We start from the raw sequence: 21,873 nt of genomic DNA, 5'->3' as shown, positions 1-21,873 counted from the left end.
TTGAGTCTTAGTGAAATTAATTTAGTTAAAGTAAAAAAAAAAAATCAATTTAATTGTATTTAAGTGTTGAAAAGTAAAAAGTAAACACAAGGCTTCGTGAGACCTTGAAAACAGTACATGACTTGTATGGTATGGCAAGCCGTTTTAACTTAAAATGTTCCTAGCATAACTCATCATGATTGCATTTTTAATTGCTATCTAATTGAATTACTAATAAAAAAAATTAAATAAAAGATATCATTTTTATATAAAAGATATGTATAAATGCAGAGCTGTGCAATTCTGCAAATTGAATTAGAGCTCTAATTGGAATTATTAAAATGCAATTACGACAAGTAACACTGGGAACATTTTAAGCTAAAACGACTTGCCATATGTATGATGCTTTCATACTGATATGCTATGATTTTTGTAGCTTGAAAGCCCGTTCCTCATCCACTTTCATGATGTTCAGGAAAAGCATGAACATTCTGCAGGACTTCTCCTTTTGTGATCTACTAAACCAAGTCATAAATGTTTGTAATTACAGAAAAAATTTACATTTTACTGCCTCAGTATTTTTCATTGGCTGTTTAAATTAAAGGAAAGTTAAATATATAAAGATAGATGACACTTATAAATATACTATTTTTAAATAATTGAGGAAATTGTTGAGGACATGTTTACTTAAGTCTTTATGATATTGTAATGGGAAAAAAAACACATTCTTTTTTTATTGATGCATAAGAAACATTTTCATATGGACAAAAACCTGCAAAATATTTGGAATAATTGACTCCGGACCATTGATTTAAAGAAATATGCACAACACCATCAATGATTCCTGTCTCATTGTATACATTAAAGTTAATTAATGCATTGTGAACAATAAAAAAATTATATAGATTAATACATGCTGTAAATATCGTTCATTGAAGTTACCTAATGCAATAATGTAACTGCATAAAATCTTATTAGTGCTATCAAAGTGTTTTATTGATAAAAGTACATTTCAACAACAGGTTGTCTTTTGGCTTTTACATACTGTACAAAATTAAATTTCTCAAAACAAATTCAAACAAATCATTGTAGAAACATTCTGTTTGTAATACTATAGACATCAGATTCTTGAATCTTTCTGAAACTACAGCAGTTTTTTTTTCTCTCTCTCTCAGTCTTTAAATGGCTCTGCCTGAGACAAACAGCCATAACGTGTCTTTTATGAATATGTTGACGATCCTGCCACTGGAAGTCCTGTGGTCAACTCTTCAGTCAGTCCGTGAATATGTTCACTTGCGGAAGCGTTTAAACAGAGGATGGACATTCTTGCAGGCCAAACCCTTGCTACCGCGGGACGTCTGGTATTCCATGTAGACTGTATCGTCTGCACCAGACATGGAGCTCATAGTTCCCATACGGCGAGAATACTACAAAAAACAGGTCAACAATTAAAATAATCTTCACTGGTATATGTTAAGCATCTTAACGCATTTACAGATTAACACAATCCTTATGATGCTTGAATGTACGTCAATGTTATAAACCTTTAATTTACTCAAAGGAACACTCCACTTTTTTCTATTACACTCGACTATTTTCAGGCGCTGCGCAATATTATTGCGCCTGCTGGACCCATGGGTACGGCAGCAAAGTTCCTTGATTATTCCGCAGGAATGAGAGTTCCTGGAGCCGGAGATCAGCTGAATGGATTCGAAAACGGTAAAACTCAACTGTTTAACTCTTGGAAAGAGTTGGAAAATGAGCCTATTTTCAAAAAAAAGTGGAGTGTTCCTTTAAGTAATTTTGAAGCTTGTAACTTTATCTCTTCGGTAGGAAAAAAAGGCGAAATGTCAAAGAAAATTGTTTTCTATGCAAAATATATAGAGCTGCACGATTAATCATTAAAAGAGAGTGATCTTTTCAAACACCCACCCAAACTCATTCTTAAATGGCAATTATTCGGCTGTCTATTAAACCTTTGACAAAACCACACCGGAACATTCAAAATCTGCGCTGGCGCTGCTGCTGAGCCAGAGAGAGCCGTTGTCATGTATAGGTTTGAAACAGCTTCACAAACGTTTTGTTACCAAATATTCATATTAAAATCACAGAACAACTGGGATAAAAGTTTATAGTTATAACTGATGTCAACGGACGCGATCAAAATAGAGAAAATCACCTTTTGAAAGCAACATGGCGCTTCAAATAATGATTGTATCAATTACATCATTATGTCACTAGGTAGCTGCAAGTGACTGTTAAAAATGTATTTGTCATTGAATCATTAATTCAAGAGGTTCGTTCAAAAAGCGCAGATTCATCCAGTAATGAAACAATTGAAGTGTTTATGAGTGAGTCATTGAATCATTCATCCAAACGGATTTTTAAAAATAATTAATTCAGATTCATTAACCATTTTAAATAAACTGCAACAATTAACATTTGTCAGAACCTCTAGTAATTTTTTTTGGTTTTGTTTCATTGTCTGTTCAGAATCGTGAGACAATCGTGATCTCTGTTTGAAACCAAAAAAAAAAACGCCATGATTTTCAATTTATCCAGAATCGTGCAGCTATAAAAATATACAAAAGTGAAAAATTAAATTAAAAAAAGCACCATAAAAGAAATCCATACAACTCTTAGACTTCTGAAGCCATACGATAGTTTTGTGTAAGGAACAGCATGAAATTGAAATGGCCAGGCATTGAAAAATGTTGCCCTCTATTGTAGTTCTCAATTCACATTTGAGCTTAATATAGTATACTTGATACTATGATCTTTAATACTTTATACTATGATCTTTAATAGTATACTCAAACTTGCGAGACACTGCAATTAAAACTAAATAGTTTAACTATTGAAATTTCTATTGAAACAGTTAAAAATAAATCATAAAAACAAAAAAGAATAAAAATATTAAATAAAAAACGTGAATATTACAAATCTTCTCTTGAAATGTGTATTAAAGTTGTTAAAATGACTAATAAAATCAGTCTCAATAAAATAAAAATTAAAAGCACAAAATAGAGTGATGCAGGAATTACATCAAAACCTAGAAGACTAAATCGCCACTGGTTCCCTCAAGATTTTCCCTGTGGTTTTATAACAAGGTTTTTCAATTTATGAGTAAAATAAGGTCTGTGGTAAACATAACTTAACAATACTTGAATGTTTTGTTCTACAATGTAAACTGCACAAACTAGCTGCAAGATTTTCAGTTAACAGTGAATAACTGGTCTGATTTGGTCTGTTCCTCATGTATGGCTTCAGAAAACAGAATATAGAGCACAAGAAGACTGTCCAGTTCAATATAGATTTTTATGGGGGGGCTGTGTCATTCTTGGAGTTTGACAGTCTCAACCACCATTCACTTTCATTGCATTGAAAAAGCAACAGGAATACGTTTAATTTATGTTTCACAGAAGCAAGACTGAAGACCAGTGTTTGCCGTTTCTGTGGTTAATGATCAAGATCAGCAGAGCCAAGAATACAAGCTTTTCCTGGATCAAAACAGCGACACACACCGAGCAAACAAATGAGGGAGCAGAAAGGGGGAAAAATACCTGCAGCTTCCCTCCCACTTCTCCAATCACCACTTCCTCTTCTGCGTCAAGATCTGATGCTGCCAGAACCTTCTGCAAGAGCTGCTGCTGTTCATCACGAGAGGAAAACATCAAGTCTTCCTCCTCCATCCCAGCCAACTTTGTGATCACCTAAAAAGAGATGAAAAGAATGATGTGTGAGCGACCAAAACCCAATTTGCACCCAATTTAACATCCAGTTTGGCTAGCATTTCCAATCAGAATAATCAAATTGAGGTCTTTGCAGTTCACGTATAGCCTTGAAACCTTGAAACTGTATCCCTGGTCCACCAGGAAGCGCTGTCTCTTGGTGGAATAAGCCATTTCCTGTGTGTCCTGAGAGACGAGTGAGTAGAAGTAAGCGTTGTATTCCTCTGCAACCATACCTGGTAAAAAAAAAAAAGTTAGTAGTATTTATTTACAGTTTTTGTTTGAAATTGTGTGGTATGATTAGTTAAATGGTTAAAGGAATAATTCATCCAGAAATATTTCTCTGCAAATTGTAAAAGATCTTTGAACATCTAACAATTTAAAATTCGACAGTCTAAATCAGTGTTTCCCGACCTTATTTGCCATTGCACCATTATATAAAAATATAACAAAATTGCACAAACATGCATTGCTTCATATGGCATAGTAAAACTAGATATTATATTAAAAGTAGTACTCACATTTAATGTTAAACTCGAGCTTAAGTCAGGTAGGAACACAATAAGGTTATATATGTAGATATATGATGATGTTGATGATAAAACAAAATGTACATATCGTCACTGTCAGGTGGAAACCTCGTTTTTAATTAAACTGTCTTCGAAGTTGGCATTGTGGCATTATATAGCTATGCACCCTTGCACGTGTCATTATAATATTAGCATTTTATGAAAATCAAGATCAAATGGAGTTATAAAGGTTTTTGACAAGCGAATGACAGGTATATTTAGTCTGTCACTGGAACAGCCGCATCTGAGGCAATGCGTTCAGCATTATGTTTTCATCAAATTGCGGGATATAAAGTTTATTGTCGCTTTATGGGCGCTCAGTTTTCTTTTTGTTGAAATGTCACAATCAAAATCTCATGATACAAAAGATGAAGCGCTATGGACATGATATTTAAAGCTACACTGTGTAACTTTTTTAGTTTATTCTTAGCTAAAAACTCTTAATTCTTTCAAAAATATGTGCTCATTAATGTATATTTACTTCTTTCAAGTAATAAAGTATTCTCGTAAGTTTATAATATGCCATTGAAAATACATACGGGTGAGGGGTTCGAATGCGGGTCGCCATGTTGCCCCTCCATCTTGAAAGTACATTAGCCAAAGAGAGACATACCCGTAAATTCACGCTTCGCCTTTCGCGTTTTAACACTCGATGGCACCGTGTCGAATGTGGACGAGGTCGAACTGGAAGCCATGTTAATCTTGGACTAAATCGGCCACCGTAGGAGTTAAAACGAAATCGGAATTGAGAGGAACAAAAACTAATATTCATTGGATGGTCATTTATCTTTTCACCGCTAGATGGGGGAAAATATCACACAGTGTAGCTTTAAAACAGTAGCTATATTTGCTTCAACTAGATGGCAAAGACTAAGAATAATTTCCCTGTTCTTCAAACCCTTTATGGACATAGTGTTTCTTGAGTTAAAAAAAAAACACTTTACTTACTCAAACATTAGCTCCTTATTTACCCTTGCATTGGAAACAAGCAGAGATCTCCAAACTGTGTGCGGCACATTCTAAATGGAGGCGGGCTGAAGTTATGAGGTTTGACTGACAGTTTGAGGAGCCAATGGAGTTACGAGGTTTAGTCACAACCTCTTTTAAATGCTTTTTATTGGTAAAATATGTGTACAACCCACATACAGACATAAAGGATGACCAATAGCATTCATTTTATAAAACTAAAATATACAGATACAAGGTTTCGGCCAACATTGCGACGATGTATTCTTTTTTGTAGCATTTATTTTTACTTATTTCTTGGAATTTGATCATTTTTCCTGGCACACCTGACAACACTAGTGGTTGAGAAACACTGGTCTAAAAGGTCTATCTAGATATTCCATAATGATGCTCGAAGTGTAGATGCTTCCCATGGCACGCTACCTTTCTTGGCTCGCAGCACTCTGCCCAGTCTCTGAGCTTCCTGACGACGAGAACCGCCATGAGAGGAGATCTGGATGAGCACGTTGGCCTCCGGCAGGTCAAATGAAGTATCTCCTACCTGACAGAAGAAAAAAACAAGAGAAGACAGAATAAGGGTCCATTCACACAGAACGTGATTTTCCATTCCATTGCACTACTTTTGCATAGTTTTTCAAGGTAAACACACTAGAACGACATGTTTGACAGTTGCACCTCACATTTCTCGCATATGACATGATGTTCTAAAAACACAAAGTGGTCCAACTTTTAAAAAAAACTCTCTAAACCTAGACTCCAGACATTTTTTCCCGTTCCACTGACCTGCATCTCAGGTTTAACCGCAAAATCGTGTTCTGTGTGAATGGCCACTGAGAATTAAAAGACATTTTGATGCTCCCAGTAATCAACAATCAAACCTGCTAAAAAGATATGTAAAAGTCAAAATAGCTAAATCTTGAACATGAAACCAGATAAAGGGAACAAATATGAGAAAACATACTTGATCTAGCTACACAAGTTTGCATTTCCAAATGTAAAATAATTTTCAAAGACTTTCAGTTATTTTTAATAAATACACTAGTAAAATCTTTATTTCCTGGAGCTAAAACTAAAAAGCAATTTTTAATCACTGAATGTAGTTTAAATGATGTATTAATAAATGTTATTTTGTGATATGAACAAATCAACACACAGTTTCTTGATCATTTTGTTGGTGTTGTCTACACGATGGAATGCTTTATCATAATTAAACAAAGCATAAGTCAAAGCATAAACATAAGTCAAAGGCATCTAATGGGGATTAAAAGATGCATAGAACTACAATAGGGTCTATTATACCATCTTTTTACACCCTGCCTACAGCCCTTTCCTATGCAGACACTCTTATCTTATTTGAATAGCCTGACTTATGAGGGCAATCATATCAGCACAATGGCATCCCTTTTACAACTAAATCATTTCCAATCATTTGCATTAAGGTAGAGAAATAAAAGATAATAAGGTCAGAACACCATCCCAGCATTCCCAAAATCAGTGTCTCAAATAACCCACATGCATGTTTCTGACAATGCTTTTATTAATGCCCATAATTTTGTTGGATGTTTGGTCTCTTTGTATTTGCTCAAAATGAGTAATGCATTTTCCATATAAATTAAATCTGAAGTGTGTAATTTCAGATAGATTAGCATCCCCAAAAATAATGACAGGTTATTTATTGCTTGATTAACTTTACCATGACTTGTGGGCACAAGGGTTTAATCTTGACAACATTTGGCAATGGAATAAAAGTTTAAAAGACATTTAGATGTATGATGTTTTAGACGTAAGTGGAGAGAGTTTGTTTAGTTGGCTGATTTTGTAAATGAAGCAGATTATGATAAAGAGCTTGTGCAGGTACTGAGAGACACAAGAATGTTATTAGCGTTTCTAAAGCACCTAAACTGTAGAAATGTGTTTTTCTTGTACAATGGGTGGAATGTCAAGTTTCGAGAGGAATTAAAGGGTCACATCAGTGTACCGGTCACCTCTGCTGAACTCTGCATTTACAGCAACTGTGTAAAAGGGCTGTTGATATTTCAATAGATGCTATTCAAATTTAATAGAAATATTGATTTTCATTGGTTGCAGACTTTTTTTTGCTTATGTAAAAGTGGCTTAAGAACAACACCCCAAAAATTAAACGAAAAATACCAATCCACAGTTTCACAGGAAAGTGGACAGAGAAAAGCAGTTTACCTTGGAGATAAAGATGGTATTGATTTTGGGATTGTGTTTAAAGTTTTGAAGGATCTGCATACGTTCTCCTTGAGATGTGGGTCCATAAATATATGGTCTGAAAAGAGAGAGTGTAAGAGAATGAAAAAAAAAAAATTATACATACATACCATCTTTTTGTGCATTGAAGGACACTTTGGCCCTTCATACACTCTTAAAAAATAAAGGTTCTTTGTTGACATCGATGGTTCCATGAAGAACCTTTAAAATTCAGGGATCCTTTCCATAGCGGCATTAGTGCAATATAGTTTTTTGGATTTTAAAAATGTTCTTCACACTAAGAATTTTCTTTTCTTTTAAGAACTGTTCACTGAAAGGTTCTTTGGGGAACCAAAAATGGTTCTTCTATGGCATCGCTTTGAAAACCCCCTTTTGGAATCTTTGTTGTTAAGAGTGTACAAAGGAGTTAATATGCTTACAAATTTGCTCAAATTTGATTAGTGACCTATGCAATGCAAATTTAAAGCATTTTTATAGCAGAATCACATTGTATATGTATTTATATACTATATAAACTATAAAATTATAAAACAAAAGTTAGCAAGTTTCATCTCACAAACGCTCAGGCTCCGGCAGAGTGCCCAAACAACCTCTCGATAGAGTAAGAGATTTAGAGTGTAGCCTTTCAATTTCTTTGAAAGATCACTTTGCACAATTCGCAAGGAAAAGCCCATTCATTTGGCAAAGTTAAAGGTGATTAACAGGAAAGTAAAGCTGATTAAAGGTTGCGCCAGGAACAGTCCAATGTAAATTATGTTGCTTTCTAGAGCACAGACACAAACACAAAGGTTTGGTCTTAATCTTTTTTTCAGGTTTGCATCATGACCAACATACATTTGAATTCATTTCGAAATCTGGTTAAGACATTTTTTGGATCATTTGATTTGGAGCTCTTTTGTAAAAGCTGTCCCTTACAAGGCTTTTAGTACATTTTTAGTAAGTTAATGACTTTGTTTATATTATTCAATTAATATTCGACCAAAGGAAAGAAAATTAATAGATACAATTCATTCAGCAGTACTGCTTAAACTTTTCAAGATGGAAATAGCATGACCTCTAAGGTTGTTAGGTGATGGTTAGTCTCAGCCTCAGATGCCACGCCCACAGACATTTGTCTGAACGTCTGATGCATATGGCACACTTATCTGGAAGCACTTCAGGAGTTTCAAAGTCGTCATCTCATTGGTTGAATTCGACAGGATGTCCGCGAGACGTGTGTGTTGCGTTTATTAACGGCCCGCTGTTAGCTGCATTAACAGTTGATATTCAGCAGATTTTTAATCTGGCAATTTTATGGAAATGTACTAAGCGCTATGTGTGAAAACCAATAATGAGTAGTTATTTTGTGCATAAATGAATTGAAGTGCATGTAGTTAATATTTTTGTCTTGATTTTCAAATACATTTTTGCATTGAATCTAGCCCTGGGTGATATGGACAAAAAAACTCTGTATTTTTGGTTGAATGGCAATATACGGTATATATCTTGGTTTTGTCTACTTTTTTCTGTTAATAAAAAATGTAAAAATTGTTGCTATTTCACATCCTGCCCAATGTTGTCCTACAAACAATATTTTCATATTGAAGGCTATGAATGTAACCATTATAGGTTTTACTATATATTATATGTACAAAATGGTTTGTTTCTAAGGCAGGTTTATAAAAGCTACTTAATTGTCCTAATTAAAATAAGGCCCAATCCTGGCTTAATCTAAACCCTGTATATGAAACCAGGCCTTAATGTCCAACAACAGTTTTAGCAAAATGTTTAGTCAGAATTATTGCGCTTCTATTCTATTGCGCTCCATCCATTTGGAGCGCATGTGCACGACAGTGCTCGTTTACTGAAATCTGTGAGGTTTAGCGGAGACTCACTCACAAAAGGCTCGTCCACATATACAGATGGAGAATATACCTGTGAGAAGTAAGTTATGCACTGATGAAAACACCACATCTCAATCACATTAAATAGAACATGTATCTTTAAGAGCATCTGGCGGCGCAAGCCGCTTTAAACTATATCTCATGAGATATTTTGAAGCCCTTAATATAAAGCATGTCTCATGTTTAAGACAAATTGGATTATGCACTTTCCCCACATAAGCTCACTCTGTGTCCTCCGCTTTTGTTTTTTTAAGATGTGCTCTTAATATCAAAACAGTACTGCCTCATCCTATATGATTTATAAAAGATATATCAATAAATTAATCCCTAAATAAATCAAAGTTTGAAATGTTATGATTCATGGAGCAGGTTGGTTAAGCTCATGGCTTAGAACGAGGGATGCATGATATTTCACCCACCATATCGATATCGGCCGATATATGTTCATTTTTAATGTTATCGCTATCTGCCCTTTAATATTAAAGCCAATAAGTAATAGATTATTTCCTTCAGCTGAGACAGATGCACACTGTTTGCCATGATGGATTTGAATTGCTTGAAACTATGATTGGAATCACTTCAAAAAAGGAAAGTACACTTAAAGGGATAGTTCGCCCAAAAACGAAAATTCTGTCATTATTTACTCACCCTCAAGTTGTTCCAAACCTGTAAGAGTTTCTTTGTTCTGCTGAACACAAAAGAAGATATTTTGAAGAATGTTTGTAACAAAGCAGATAGAGCAACCATTGACTACCATAGTATTTTTGTTCTCTACTATGGTAGTCAATGGTTGCTCTATCTGCTTGGTTCTTCAAAATATCTTATTTTGTGTTCAGCAGAACAAAGAAACTCGTACAGTTTTGGAACAACTTGAGGGTGAGTAAATGATGACAGAATTTTCATTTTTGGGTGAACTATCCCTTTAAGTGCAACATGTCCAGCTTAAGTCTGTCATATAGGCTACATAGAATTATAGTGAGAACATTATAATTGTGTGCTTGGCACATAGCTTTTAATTGTGAGACCTTTGATTTTGTAATCAGGCAATCAAAAATTATATAAAAATTTGGATTTAGATTTATCGGCTGATATATCGTTATCATCTTTCAAATATGAAAATTATCGGTTACCGGTATTGGCCAAAATTTTCTATGATCTGTGCATCCCAACTTAGAACTCAAAATATTTCATGCCTATAAAGCAGATTAATGGGGAAAATATGTTAGAAATATAAAAGGCCACTGAAAAAGTAGAGCTCTACAACAAACTTTGTAAAAAATATTAATTGGCAAGCACAATGTAAATGCAAAAGCACTGGTGTATGCATGAGTGTGTGACCGTGTATAAATAAAATGAGCCATTACTTGTTCAGACGGATGGCGTATTCTTTCAGAGCGAATACATTGTCGGCAAAGACGATGATCTTGTCGTTTCTCCGCTCGTGGAAGCGGATAAGGAACTGACATGCACGGAACTTGTTGGGATTCATGGTGTAGAAAAGAATTCTCTTCTTCGTCTTTATGGCCACATATTCACGATAAAACTCAGGAGACATGGGACACCATACCTAGAGACACAGGGACTGTGAACACTCAAGGGAAATGTAGGTTTAAAGCACACACACCCACTCAAAAACTTGAGGATAATAAACACAGCTTTTTACATTTCCTATACAACACCCAAAAAGTTCATAAAGACATCACACAAGTAATCAAGTGTCTTCAGAAAGGACACAAATGGCACATATATAGAGCACATGTAAAAAATAATGGAAGCTCAAATTATGGATAAGAACAAACCTCATTGGTTGGTTCATGCAAATTTGAGCTGCTGTTTACTCTATTTAATGTGCTCTATGTATGTGAATAAAAAATGAAATTAAACCTGAAAAAAAGTTACGGACAGCAGCTATAATTAAACATTTTAAAACTATATACATAGAATTGTATTTACTATATTATACATTAAACACAATCAATATATCTTTTATTATACAAAAAGGAAAAAAAAGTAATATTAGAATCAAGTTTCTCAACACTCTTTCTGCTGTTAAGATCTATAAGAGGGTAGGGATTATTCATACTCTTATTCACATAGCATGAAACTGCATAGTGATACTTCACTAGAACAAAAAAGCATAACTAGAAACATTTACAAGGGCCTTTTTATAATGAAAAGGCTATACATTTTTTAACAAAAACCTATTTTAAATGAATAAATTGATAAAAAATTTCCATGAAAATACCTTTATAAAATTCTATGAAATTGTTAGGTTTTCCAAGTCTGTAAGAACTGTATATTTTTAGGCTATATATCTAACAAACAAAACATGCTAAAAGGTTTACCAAAAATGCGAAAAATTGCTTGTTTTGCATTGGAAGTTTTAATATTTATAGAACCTCTTTGTGAAGTCTGTGTTCAGCGGACAGAGAACAGCGCATGGGTCAGTACATGGTGTTTTCTGCTCATGTGACTAAAGTGTGTGCTGGGCTTTGTTTAGTAAGATCAAAAATTAGAGGCAATATTTAATAACAGTACTGTGTTTTCTTTGTGCACCGGGCTCCAAAGCCTCTAAACACTGTGTTTCACAAGCCCATACATCCTGTTGACCCCCTGACACGGTTCAATCTTACAATTCACATTATGAAAAATGCACATGAAAAGATAATTTGTTGTATTTTTTGTATTATAGTGGTTTCATTAAGAAATTTATATTTTCAGAAGCTTACCTCAGCACACTGGACTTTAGCAATATAACCATTGTTCTGTAGTTCCATCCAGTTTGCCTCAAAGAGCTTCGGCCCAATCAGGAAGTTAAGATCAACAATCTTATCATCCTCTCTCACTAATGTGGCAGTGAGACCCAGTTTACAATGTGCCTGGACTATCGTCAGAACACGTCGGAACATCTTTGCTGTAAGAAACACAAAAGAGTCAGGAATCTGTATGGATTTCATTAACATTCCATTTGTGTTTCAAATATTTCCCCGTCCTTATTAAAAGTGAAATGCTGAGCGAAGTGACAAAATTTCAGCCAATCAGAAGATATTCCTCAAATATTCTGCGCTGTCTACACTGGATACAGTGAGTATACAGATGCCCGTTCAGTTTCTGACATATTTCACGTCGACAGGACAAATGAAAGTCCAGTTTAAACAGCTCATTAGCATCTCTGTACAGACTTCAATAATGGACAAAAATTATTATAAGATTAAAAATATCTTTTAAAAAAAAATATGCAAAGATAAACAAAAGCTTTATGGGTTTGGGTGATTTTTGGGTGAACTAACCATTTAAGACAGCAAATTGAAAATTTCCTATTGACTTAAAGTGTCAAAATATCCGCCATTCAAAATCTAATGCCTGAATTATGGATTGTCTGTCTTGAAATTTCACTGTGGGTGGAGCTTACCATCGTAAAGTGAAGAAAACAAAATCAAAGCGACCAAAAAAATTAGCATGGAAGATGTGATTCACAAACAACCCACCTGGGATTGTGTGCACCTCATCCAGTATAATAAGCCCCCACTCCTGACTTTTCATCCACTCCATGACCCTCTCAGCTTCCCATGAGCGTTTGGTGGTGTGGCCCAGCATAGAGTAGGTGCTGATGGCCACAGAGCAGCCGATGGGTTTGTCCTTTGCATCAGAAGTGAAACGGCAGATCTGGGAGTCATCAATGGTGGACCACATCTTAAACTGAGCCTTCCACTGTTCCACTGACACAGAGGAGTTTCCCAACACCAGGCAGCGCTTACGAACCGTGCAGGCAGCAGTGACGCCTACCAGTGACTTACCAGCACCTGTGGGAAAGAAGAGTAAAATAACAAAAGACTTCAATGTAGATTCAATTAATTTTAACTCAATAAAACAATTCAATAGCTTCTAACCCAAAATTGCTCTGGTATCTTAAATTCCTTGATCATGTACATGGATTTGAATGCCTTGCTAAACAACACTCATTGTAAACACAATGTAAATAAGAGATTCATTGTACAATTTAAGACATAGAAATTCAGAAAAAGCAGAATTCAGCGAGTTTGCGTTTCAGAGATTGACAGCCTTAGTGATGATAAAGCTCTTCTCTTGCGTTCTGTTTTTTACCCATTCACAACATCCTGAAAACAAATTTAGTTTCCTCAAGCCATCCTAGGTGTATATCACTTTGTTCTTTCAGCCAAACACAATCAGAGTTGTATTAAAACATATCCTAGCTCTTCCAAGCTTTATAAAGCACATCCATCCATTATAAAAGTAATCCATACTGCTCCAGGGGTTAATAATGCCTTCTCAAGCAAAGCGATGCATTTTTGTAAGAAAAATATCCATATTTATAACTTTGTTATAAAGTCGAGTTGTGGTGGAAGAGTGAACTCGGACCTGATGTATTGAAGTACGCGGAAGCGCAGAGGATAGAGCAAAACAAAACACCAGTCACGAATTAGAAATTTAAAATGATAATCAGTCCTTCCAGAGAAATGCGGCTTTTTTTGTGATTGTTGTGGGCAAAAATCCTTGATTATGCGGCACGTTTTCTTAAAAAATGCGATGAAAAATGCGGGATTTTTATGCGATAAAATTGCGGGAACTTGCAAAAACTGCGGTTTGATGAGAAAGAGAAAAAAAGCACTACATCACAGAAAGTGCTGGAATATTTAAGTTCTCATCTTGTTTTATTGAAGACCTTAATAATGGCTCAAATTTACAAAACATTTAGTCAATCAAGTTCTGTAGCTTTACAAAAGGAATATGCTACAACTTCTGAAAAAATTAATAAATAACTTCCTGTTTTACAGATGTCGCTATACAAAACAGACATTTGAGTGCTTCCAATGCACAAAGTGCAATCTCTTAAAGGGTTAGTTCACCTAAAAATGAAAATTCTGTCATTAATGACTTCCCTTTATGTTGTTGGACACAAATTAAGATATTTTAGTTGAATTCCGATGGCTCAGAAAGGCCTCCATTGGCACAATGTACACTCTCAAGACCCATAAAAGGTAGCCTACTAAAGACGTCGTTACAAAGTCCATCTCACTACAGTGGTTCTACAATAACTTTATGAAGCGACGATAATAGTTATTGTGTGCAAAAAAAACTAAATAACGACTTATATAGTGATGACTGATTTCAAAACACAGCATCATGAAGCTATGAATCATCGAGTCGATTCATGATTCGGATCGCGTGTCAAACTGCTGAAATACGTGACTTTGGCGATCCAACCCGCTGAATCGACTCATTGATTCATAACGCTTCAAACCGCTGAATCAACTCATTGATTCATAACGCTTCAAACCGCTGAATCGACTCATTGATTCATAACGCTTCAAAGCTTCATGATGCTGTGTTTTGAAATCAGTCAGCACACAGGGAAACTGCTTTGCTCTTTTGCTGTTATTTTTGTTGGCCAATGGGAGTTTGTGCTTCATCATGGTTTCACCGGTATCTATGGTTTCTCCACGGGGTTTGAAGCTTTTCGATGAAGTTCGCGTCGGGTAATCACGTCACTTCAAAACGTTCCCATGGCAATAGGCGGAAATGGCGGCTCTTGTGTGAAGTAAACGAAAAATTTTCAACTTTCTGCTAATATATATGACTTTTTTTGCAACGAAAATGCGGGGATTATGAAATCATGATAGCCCCGCATATTTTGCACGCGGAAATAGGCAATTTATGCGGCGAAAGTGCGGCGTATTTGAAAAAATGCGGCCCCCGCATGAATATGCGGACTTTGGCTGATTATGCGTTAAATCACGCGATCGCATAATCGCGTTTTTCTGGAGGGACTGGATAATTTTTAAAGAGAAATGTCAACGGAGCTTGAGTGTGTTGCCCAGCACTATTTGTTTGAACCGCGAGAGGTGACTACTCCTACATCACATGTCATACATTGGTCACTTCCGCCAGAACTCGACTCATGTGCAACCATAACCGGAAGTCAGTGATTATAGTTTATAAAGTTATAAACATGGATATCGCTTCACTTCAGAAGGCCTTTATTTATACCATGCAGTCGTAAGGATTACTTTTATGAAGGATGGATGCGCTTTTTTGGGTTTCAAAATCTAGGGTACCATTCACTCCCATTTGGGGATGCACAATATATCGAAATATCGCAAATGTATAATCGCAAGGGTACGTAATATCTGAATGATTTTAAAAGGCTACTTCAACATTGTGAAAAGTGTACATTTTAGGTTGACGCATATAACAGAATAGACTGGGTACACGACTGTTACTTTTGTGACCTGCTTGATGTTAAAAAGAGTTATTAAACGCAATAACTTGTGAAAAAACAACTCCTTGCAGTCTCGCGCTGTCTGACACACACACCGAAACGTGCGCACAAGCCGTTCTTTTTTCTGTGTCTTGTTACACACTCAAAGTGTCAAATACACACACAGTTATGTCAAAATGGCTATCTTGATGAGTATTCATGTAAACACAGTCGGTTATGCTTTAAGTGAACAATATCAGTTGGGGAAAGAAATAGATTTTACACACTTAAAGCAATATCGTATCGCATATCGAATATCGCATTATTTAACAAGGATATCGCATTTTTCTTCAATATCGCACCGCAATATATATGACTCTTTCAGCCAAACACAATCAGATTTATATAAAAAAATATCCTGGCTCTTGTAAGCTTTATAATGGGAGTAGTTTAGTATGGGAGTAGATAGTTGGGTGAACTATCCCTTAAGTACACTGTAACGTTTCTGGATTGACAACCGTATTTAAATGCGTGATTGAATTAGAAACTGTGATGATTGACAGTGATAACCAACAGACGAAACAAAATAGGACAAACATTTTTGAAGTACTTAAAGCAGCACTAGGTAGGTTTTGCTCTCGGTGTCCCTCTACAGTTGGGAAACAGTATTGTCCTCTACTACTGTCGTAAACTCTTCCCATCTTACATCAGTGGATGCATCGCACGTGCATTTGTTGACATGACAACCATGATAGCCCTGAACACTGCAGGAGTTCACATGCAGGTGTTCTGCTTGCGTCGCGTGTGAAATGTCTTCATCCCAGGTACAGTGGCATATGTTTCAGCATGTCATATGAATATAATTTCATGGGTTTTATTTTTTTCAAACGCCAAATGATCGCGATGCTCACGTTTACAAGCCAGCGTCATTATAGTAGCCTAGTCTATTGGTTACCGTTTTACGGAATCTGTATGATACTTCAATTCAATGTTTGAGTGGTAGGTAATAACCATATATCGTCAATATTATAATATCAAGCTACCATAGATGAATCTGCAAATTTGAAAAATCGATTTGCATTATAGCTTGAGGCAAGACAAATAAACAAATATCACAGACATGTTAGGTATCCTAAAATATGATTTTATACGTCTTATGTATTTACTTGCAAGAATGTAGCCCCTCCTCCTTCAGCTCACGCCAACGGGCAAACGCTGGCCCAATGTTGATCCTCGTCCTGCCTTTAATCCGATCACTTTCTCGTTTCCTCTTTTTGCTTTCCTCCGACAAAACCTTTGCTTTCTTATTTTTCTGTGCTGCTTCGGCCATGACTATAACATCCAGCGATAGTTGGGCTCGCAAGTCCGAATTTAAGGAAGTGGGGGTGGTGGTGGAAGTGACGTATATGCCGTAAAGCAGTCGAATATTGTAGTTCTTTTTGTTCTCGGGTTACTACCCGAAACCCGAAGTTTAAAAGTATGATTAAAAACGATACAGACCCCGTCAGGCTATGGCAGACGTGTCATTCAACCTATTGTAAGTCGATGCATCATCACAAGAGTCTTGAAAATATATTATGAAGGTTGAAAAGATACCTAGTGCTGCTTTAATATAACAGTTTTTGCTCTAGTACCGTAATTGGTAGAGAACCGTTAAATGTTACTGTTATTGGAACAGACTATAAATATATTATATATTATATAAATGTATAATGTGTATACGTAATTTTTTTAATGTATATAGACTTTTATATACATTTTTACTGATGACAAATAAATACTTTATTGAAATAAAATTGACCTGGAAAATTTAGATTCCATTTTTAATTATCCTAAATATCGTCCAGACTGAGGCAGAACTCCTGAATTTCCATTAAGTCAATAAAATAATTCCTGAAAAGACGAAATTGATAGCAAATAGTCTGAAATCGCTAACTTCATATTTATTTTGGCCAAATAATATCACTGAATTTTATTCCAAAGCATAGTCTGTTTAGTTAGCTGTGGATGCAGAGCCAAGCTCTGCAATAGTACAGGACTAGGCATCAACTGGTTCAGGGAAGAAATTATTCAAACACTGTGCAGATGTTTACCACAAGGCAGGACGATGACTCCAGATCGAGCTCTACCGTTCCCAAACATCTTCCTCAGACTCTTTTCCTGATATGGTCTCAGCACAGCGGTGGGCTTCAGGTCCATGTTAATGTCAGGGTTCACCGTGTCGTTACGGAAGTCGTATTCTGCTAGGAGGGGATACTCCAACTGAATGCAGCGCTTCTGAATCTCCTCAATCATTTCCTACCAAGGTCCAGCAGAAACAGGAAGGAGGAATTAGATGATCGTAAAATCTTAATGGAAGGCTCTAATCTAAAAATTGGACCGCTAACATCAGTCTTTTAAACTCAGTGGTGAAGACAGCACTTATTTTGTCATATTGCGCAGTGCACTCTCTCATAAATTCACAGTGAAGTAACATCTCATTCAAGCCCAAACACACACCTGACGGATCTCAAATGACACTGTTTGCGTCTCTTCCTCCTCCTCCTCCTCTTTATCCATCTGTTCGTAGTAACTGAAGATGTCCTCTGGCACCTGAGTTCCTGAGCGCTGCCCGTCTGCAGGCTGGGAGGTGGATGGACCACCATTGTCCTGCTGAGACTTTGAAATCTGGACAGGACAACACAACAAATTTTTGGTACCAGAAATAAGCCTTCTGCGTCTTTATGTCAACATGTTCTTGTACTCAGGGACGGGGCCAGAAGGGGGGCCTGGGGTGGCACGGGCCACCCCCAAAATGTAATTGCCCCAAACCCACAATAATGTATTACAGGCACCCACTAATTATTCTAGTAATAAGTTAATTCAACAAAGGTAACCTCTTTTGTTACATATTTTTGATGGTTCGAATGCATACTCTACATGTTTTATCATTTATGAACTATCATTTATGTGCCCTATACCATCACCATTCATATCTATGCAACCAATAAATAAATTACTACTAAAGTTTGACTAAATTGTTTACAAAAAACACATTTCTTCATGGATCTAGTCACTGAATTTTGCTCTCAAAATGCACCAGATTTATGCATTTAAATTTAAAATGAACAAAATGTTCTTTTGGGGAGCACCCCCTAGCCTAGAGGGACCAATGTCTACCCAGCACAGTCTCACAAAATCCTGTGGAAAACACAAATAATATATTTATAATGTAATATAAATATGAATAAACACTGCTACAGCTTCTTGTTGAGCTCAAAAGCCTTTCTACTGTTGTCAATTATGTTGGTCCATCTTGTTTAAAACTATATACAACTGTGATGGAAAAAATCTTGCTTGCATTGCATTTACCACAGCCCATGTGCCTCTACTACTTTTAAGTTATTTGTTATTTCATATCACATTTGAAGTTACTCATTTTGAATTCCTTTTCACTCATTATAATATATTTTGTTATCAATAATATACAGTATTATTACTTCCAGTGTAGGGCTATTTATACTGGTTCACTGTTTACATGTATTTAAATGTGCCTCCCCTCTCTGTGCCCCAGCCTGGCCCCCCCACGAAAAATTGCCTAGACCCGCCCCTGCTTGTACTGTATGCAAAATTGAGATTGTATATGCATTCAAACTCACTGCTGATTTGCTAGAGATGATCTCAGTGATGAGCTCAGTCTCCTCACCCTCGGCAGACCGAAGACGACAGTCCCGAATCACAGGGTCCTGTAACAGCCTCTGAATGACATCAGGGAACGCACTCTCCACAAAGTACCTGTGCTCAACACACACACACACACACACAAACATTGGTTCTCATACACTAACTGTGCATACGCACAAATGTGTGCGTGAAATCTGTATACAAACAAAAGTTTTAGAACAAATGTTATTGATGAATAACACCCAATGTTTTAACTTACTCATCTACACTATCAATGCCCTGTGCTTGTTGTCTAGTTTATAAGGACTCACAGGTGGCAACTAATTACATACACTACCATTCAAAAGGTTTTTTAATACTAGAAATTAATAATTTTATTCCGCTAAGATGCATTAAATTGATCAAAAGTGACAGTAATGACATTCACAAAGTTTTCAAAGATTTCTATTTTAAGTAAATGCTGTTTTTAAACTTTCCATTCATCAAGGAATCCTGAAAAAGGTTTCCACAAAACCGTTAGACAGAGAAACCGTTTTCAACATTGATGATAATAATAGGTGTTATAACAGCACAAAATCAGCATATTAAAATGATTTCAGAAGATCATGAGACATTGAAGACTAACATTCAGCCTTAAATTGCATTTTAAGATATATTAAAATAGAAAATAGTAAAAAAAAAATCACAAAATTACTGTTTTTAATTAAACAAATGCAACTTTGGTGAGTATTAGAGACTTCTTTAAAATATGATATAAAAAATCTTACCAACTCAAACCTTTTGAACAATAGTTCAAAATAAAGTCTTTCACCATTAAAGTCACAAATAAGGTTCAGAATAAAGTACATCCAATCTCAAGATTCAAAACAAAAAAAATAAATCCCAAGAGCATTTTAATGATCAAAAAATGGTTTACAACTTCCGACAGACTTCTCCTTATCTAAATACTACCTGCTGCTCAAAAAGCCACCCATTATCCAACAATGAAATGACAGCTAAATCATTCAAAAGACTATATATTTAATTAACTGAGTCTTCAACAACATAACTAACATTAGTGAGAGTTAAATAATGAACAATGTGTAAAAAAACAAACTGACCTGTTGTGTTTCAGGACCATTTTGACTTTACCGTAGCTCACTGTGCACAGCTGCAGAAGAACACAGAGAGAGAGAGAGAAATTTAGAAGCTTTGATATATAGAAATTGTTGAAATTGTAAAATTCAGACAGACTTCACACCAGCTCACACACACACCTTAATAAACTGCACTATGCCATCAGGCACGGAGGTCTTGCTGAGTTTCTGCAGGTACTCAATGATGTCAGAGGTCTGCAGGCCGACGCTCACAGCGGCGTATAGAGAATAGGCCGTCAGCTTGTACTCGTGTGCGTGAATGGGTCTGCACACTGGCTCTGATATGGCCACCAGGAAATCCTGAGCGTATTTATACACGGGAGAGAAAGCCTCTAGGAAGATGTGACCATCGGGAGCCTACAAGATTCAGACACACAGATAATGGGATAGGGACACTCTTAATGGCGGTGACTTCTGTTGTAAATGGCTAATCGATCAAGAATCTTAAGTCTTACCACCCATAGGGGCCTTGAAGAATGGTCATTCTTGAGAAGCATCTGTAGTCTGTAGTCTTTGGCTCCATATTCATCCTGTTTAGTGCTGGATTCCTCCACCTGCTTCCCAGCAGCTGCTGGAATGGCCTCCTGAGACTCACTGCCTACCAACTCTTCATCCTCCTCATCATCATCATAATAACGTTTCTTGGACTTCTTATCTAAAGTGGACAAACAACGACTTCAGCAATGTAAACCAGTGATAATCAATCCTGCTATTTAAGATTCTGCAATTTCCAAAAGAACCTGAAAACCTTGAGGAGTAATAGTTTGAGTTAATAGTATTTAGAAACAATATCTACACTGTAACCTCTGTGGAAAAAGTGTAAAAAAGGCATTTATTACGTGAATAATTTGCTTTAAAAGAATTAACTTAATTGTATGTTATCTATGATTAAATTAAAATGTATTATAGTTTATATTAAACGCAATTAGTGTTTTTAACTCACTTAAGTAACTGTACATCTTTATATATATATATATAATTTCATGATTACCTTAAATTGAAATACGATTCAAGAATACTGCATTTTTGGTGAAATAAAATACACTTTAATGTCATTTCTATTGAAAATGTGAATGTCATGCATTTCAATATTTGTTTATATATTACTTATGAATAAAAATGAGCTCATAGTTATCGTTTAACGATAATGCCATCGTAATGTTCTCTGCTACATTAGTTAAACATGGTAGTTATCAAATAACAGCACATCTTGCATTGGTTCATCAAACTGTTGTTGATTAAATTCATGCGTTTATGTCTAAAGAATATCGTCTCTTACCTCGATCACCCTTGTCTTTCTTTCCCATTGTGTCAGCCGTAGAAAACACTCCACTATTGTGAATTCAGTTTCGATTTAAAACATTTTAATAAAACGGCAAGATAATTCATTGAGACGTCACTGCTGTAGCGGCCATGTCCAGCATGCTCTTTCTCTACGGAAAAAACGATCGCGAAATGTAAACCAAACCCGAACCCATACCGCCACCTGTC

The 21,873-nt window shown here is 35.9% G+C and overlaps 1 protein-coding gene across 1 annotated transcript; it reads right to left on the bottom strand.

Moving 5' to 3' along the window:
• Window positions 1–652: 652 nt before the first annotated feature.
• ercc3 (excision repair cross-complementation group 3) lies at window positions 653–21,841 on the bottom strand. Its single transcript, XM_079841046.1, has 15 exons — window positions 21,662–21,841; window positions 20,838–21,037; window positions 20,503–20,739; window positions 20,347–20,396; window positions 19,222–19,357; window positions 18,083–18,250; window positions 17,677–17,881; window positions 12,852–13,166; window positions 12,093–12,277; window positions 10,728–10,930; window positions 7,442–7,538; window positions 5,669–5,786; window positions 3,828–3,946; window positions 3,543–3,692; window positions 653–1,406 (listed from the first exon to the last, which is right to left on the bottom strand). Exons 1-15 carry the CDS (start codon window positions 21,687–21,689, stop codon window positions 1,269–1,271), a joined length of 2,349 nt encoding a protein of 782 aa, XP_079697172.1. The 5' UTR covers window positions 21,690–21,841; the 3' UTR covers window positions 653–1,268.
• Window positions 21,842–21,873: the final 32 nt, after the last annotated feature.

The sequence above is a fragment of the Gobio gobio genome, assembly GCF_949357685.1.
Source record: "Gobio gobio genome assembly, chromosome: 17".
In the NCBI taxonomy this organism is placed as follows: Eukaryota; Metazoa; Chordata; class Actinopteri; order Cypriniformes; family Gobionidae; genus Gobio; species Gobio gobio.
Note: the sequence above shows the minus strand (reverse complement) of the source record. Positions and strands in the feature narration are given on the sequence as shown.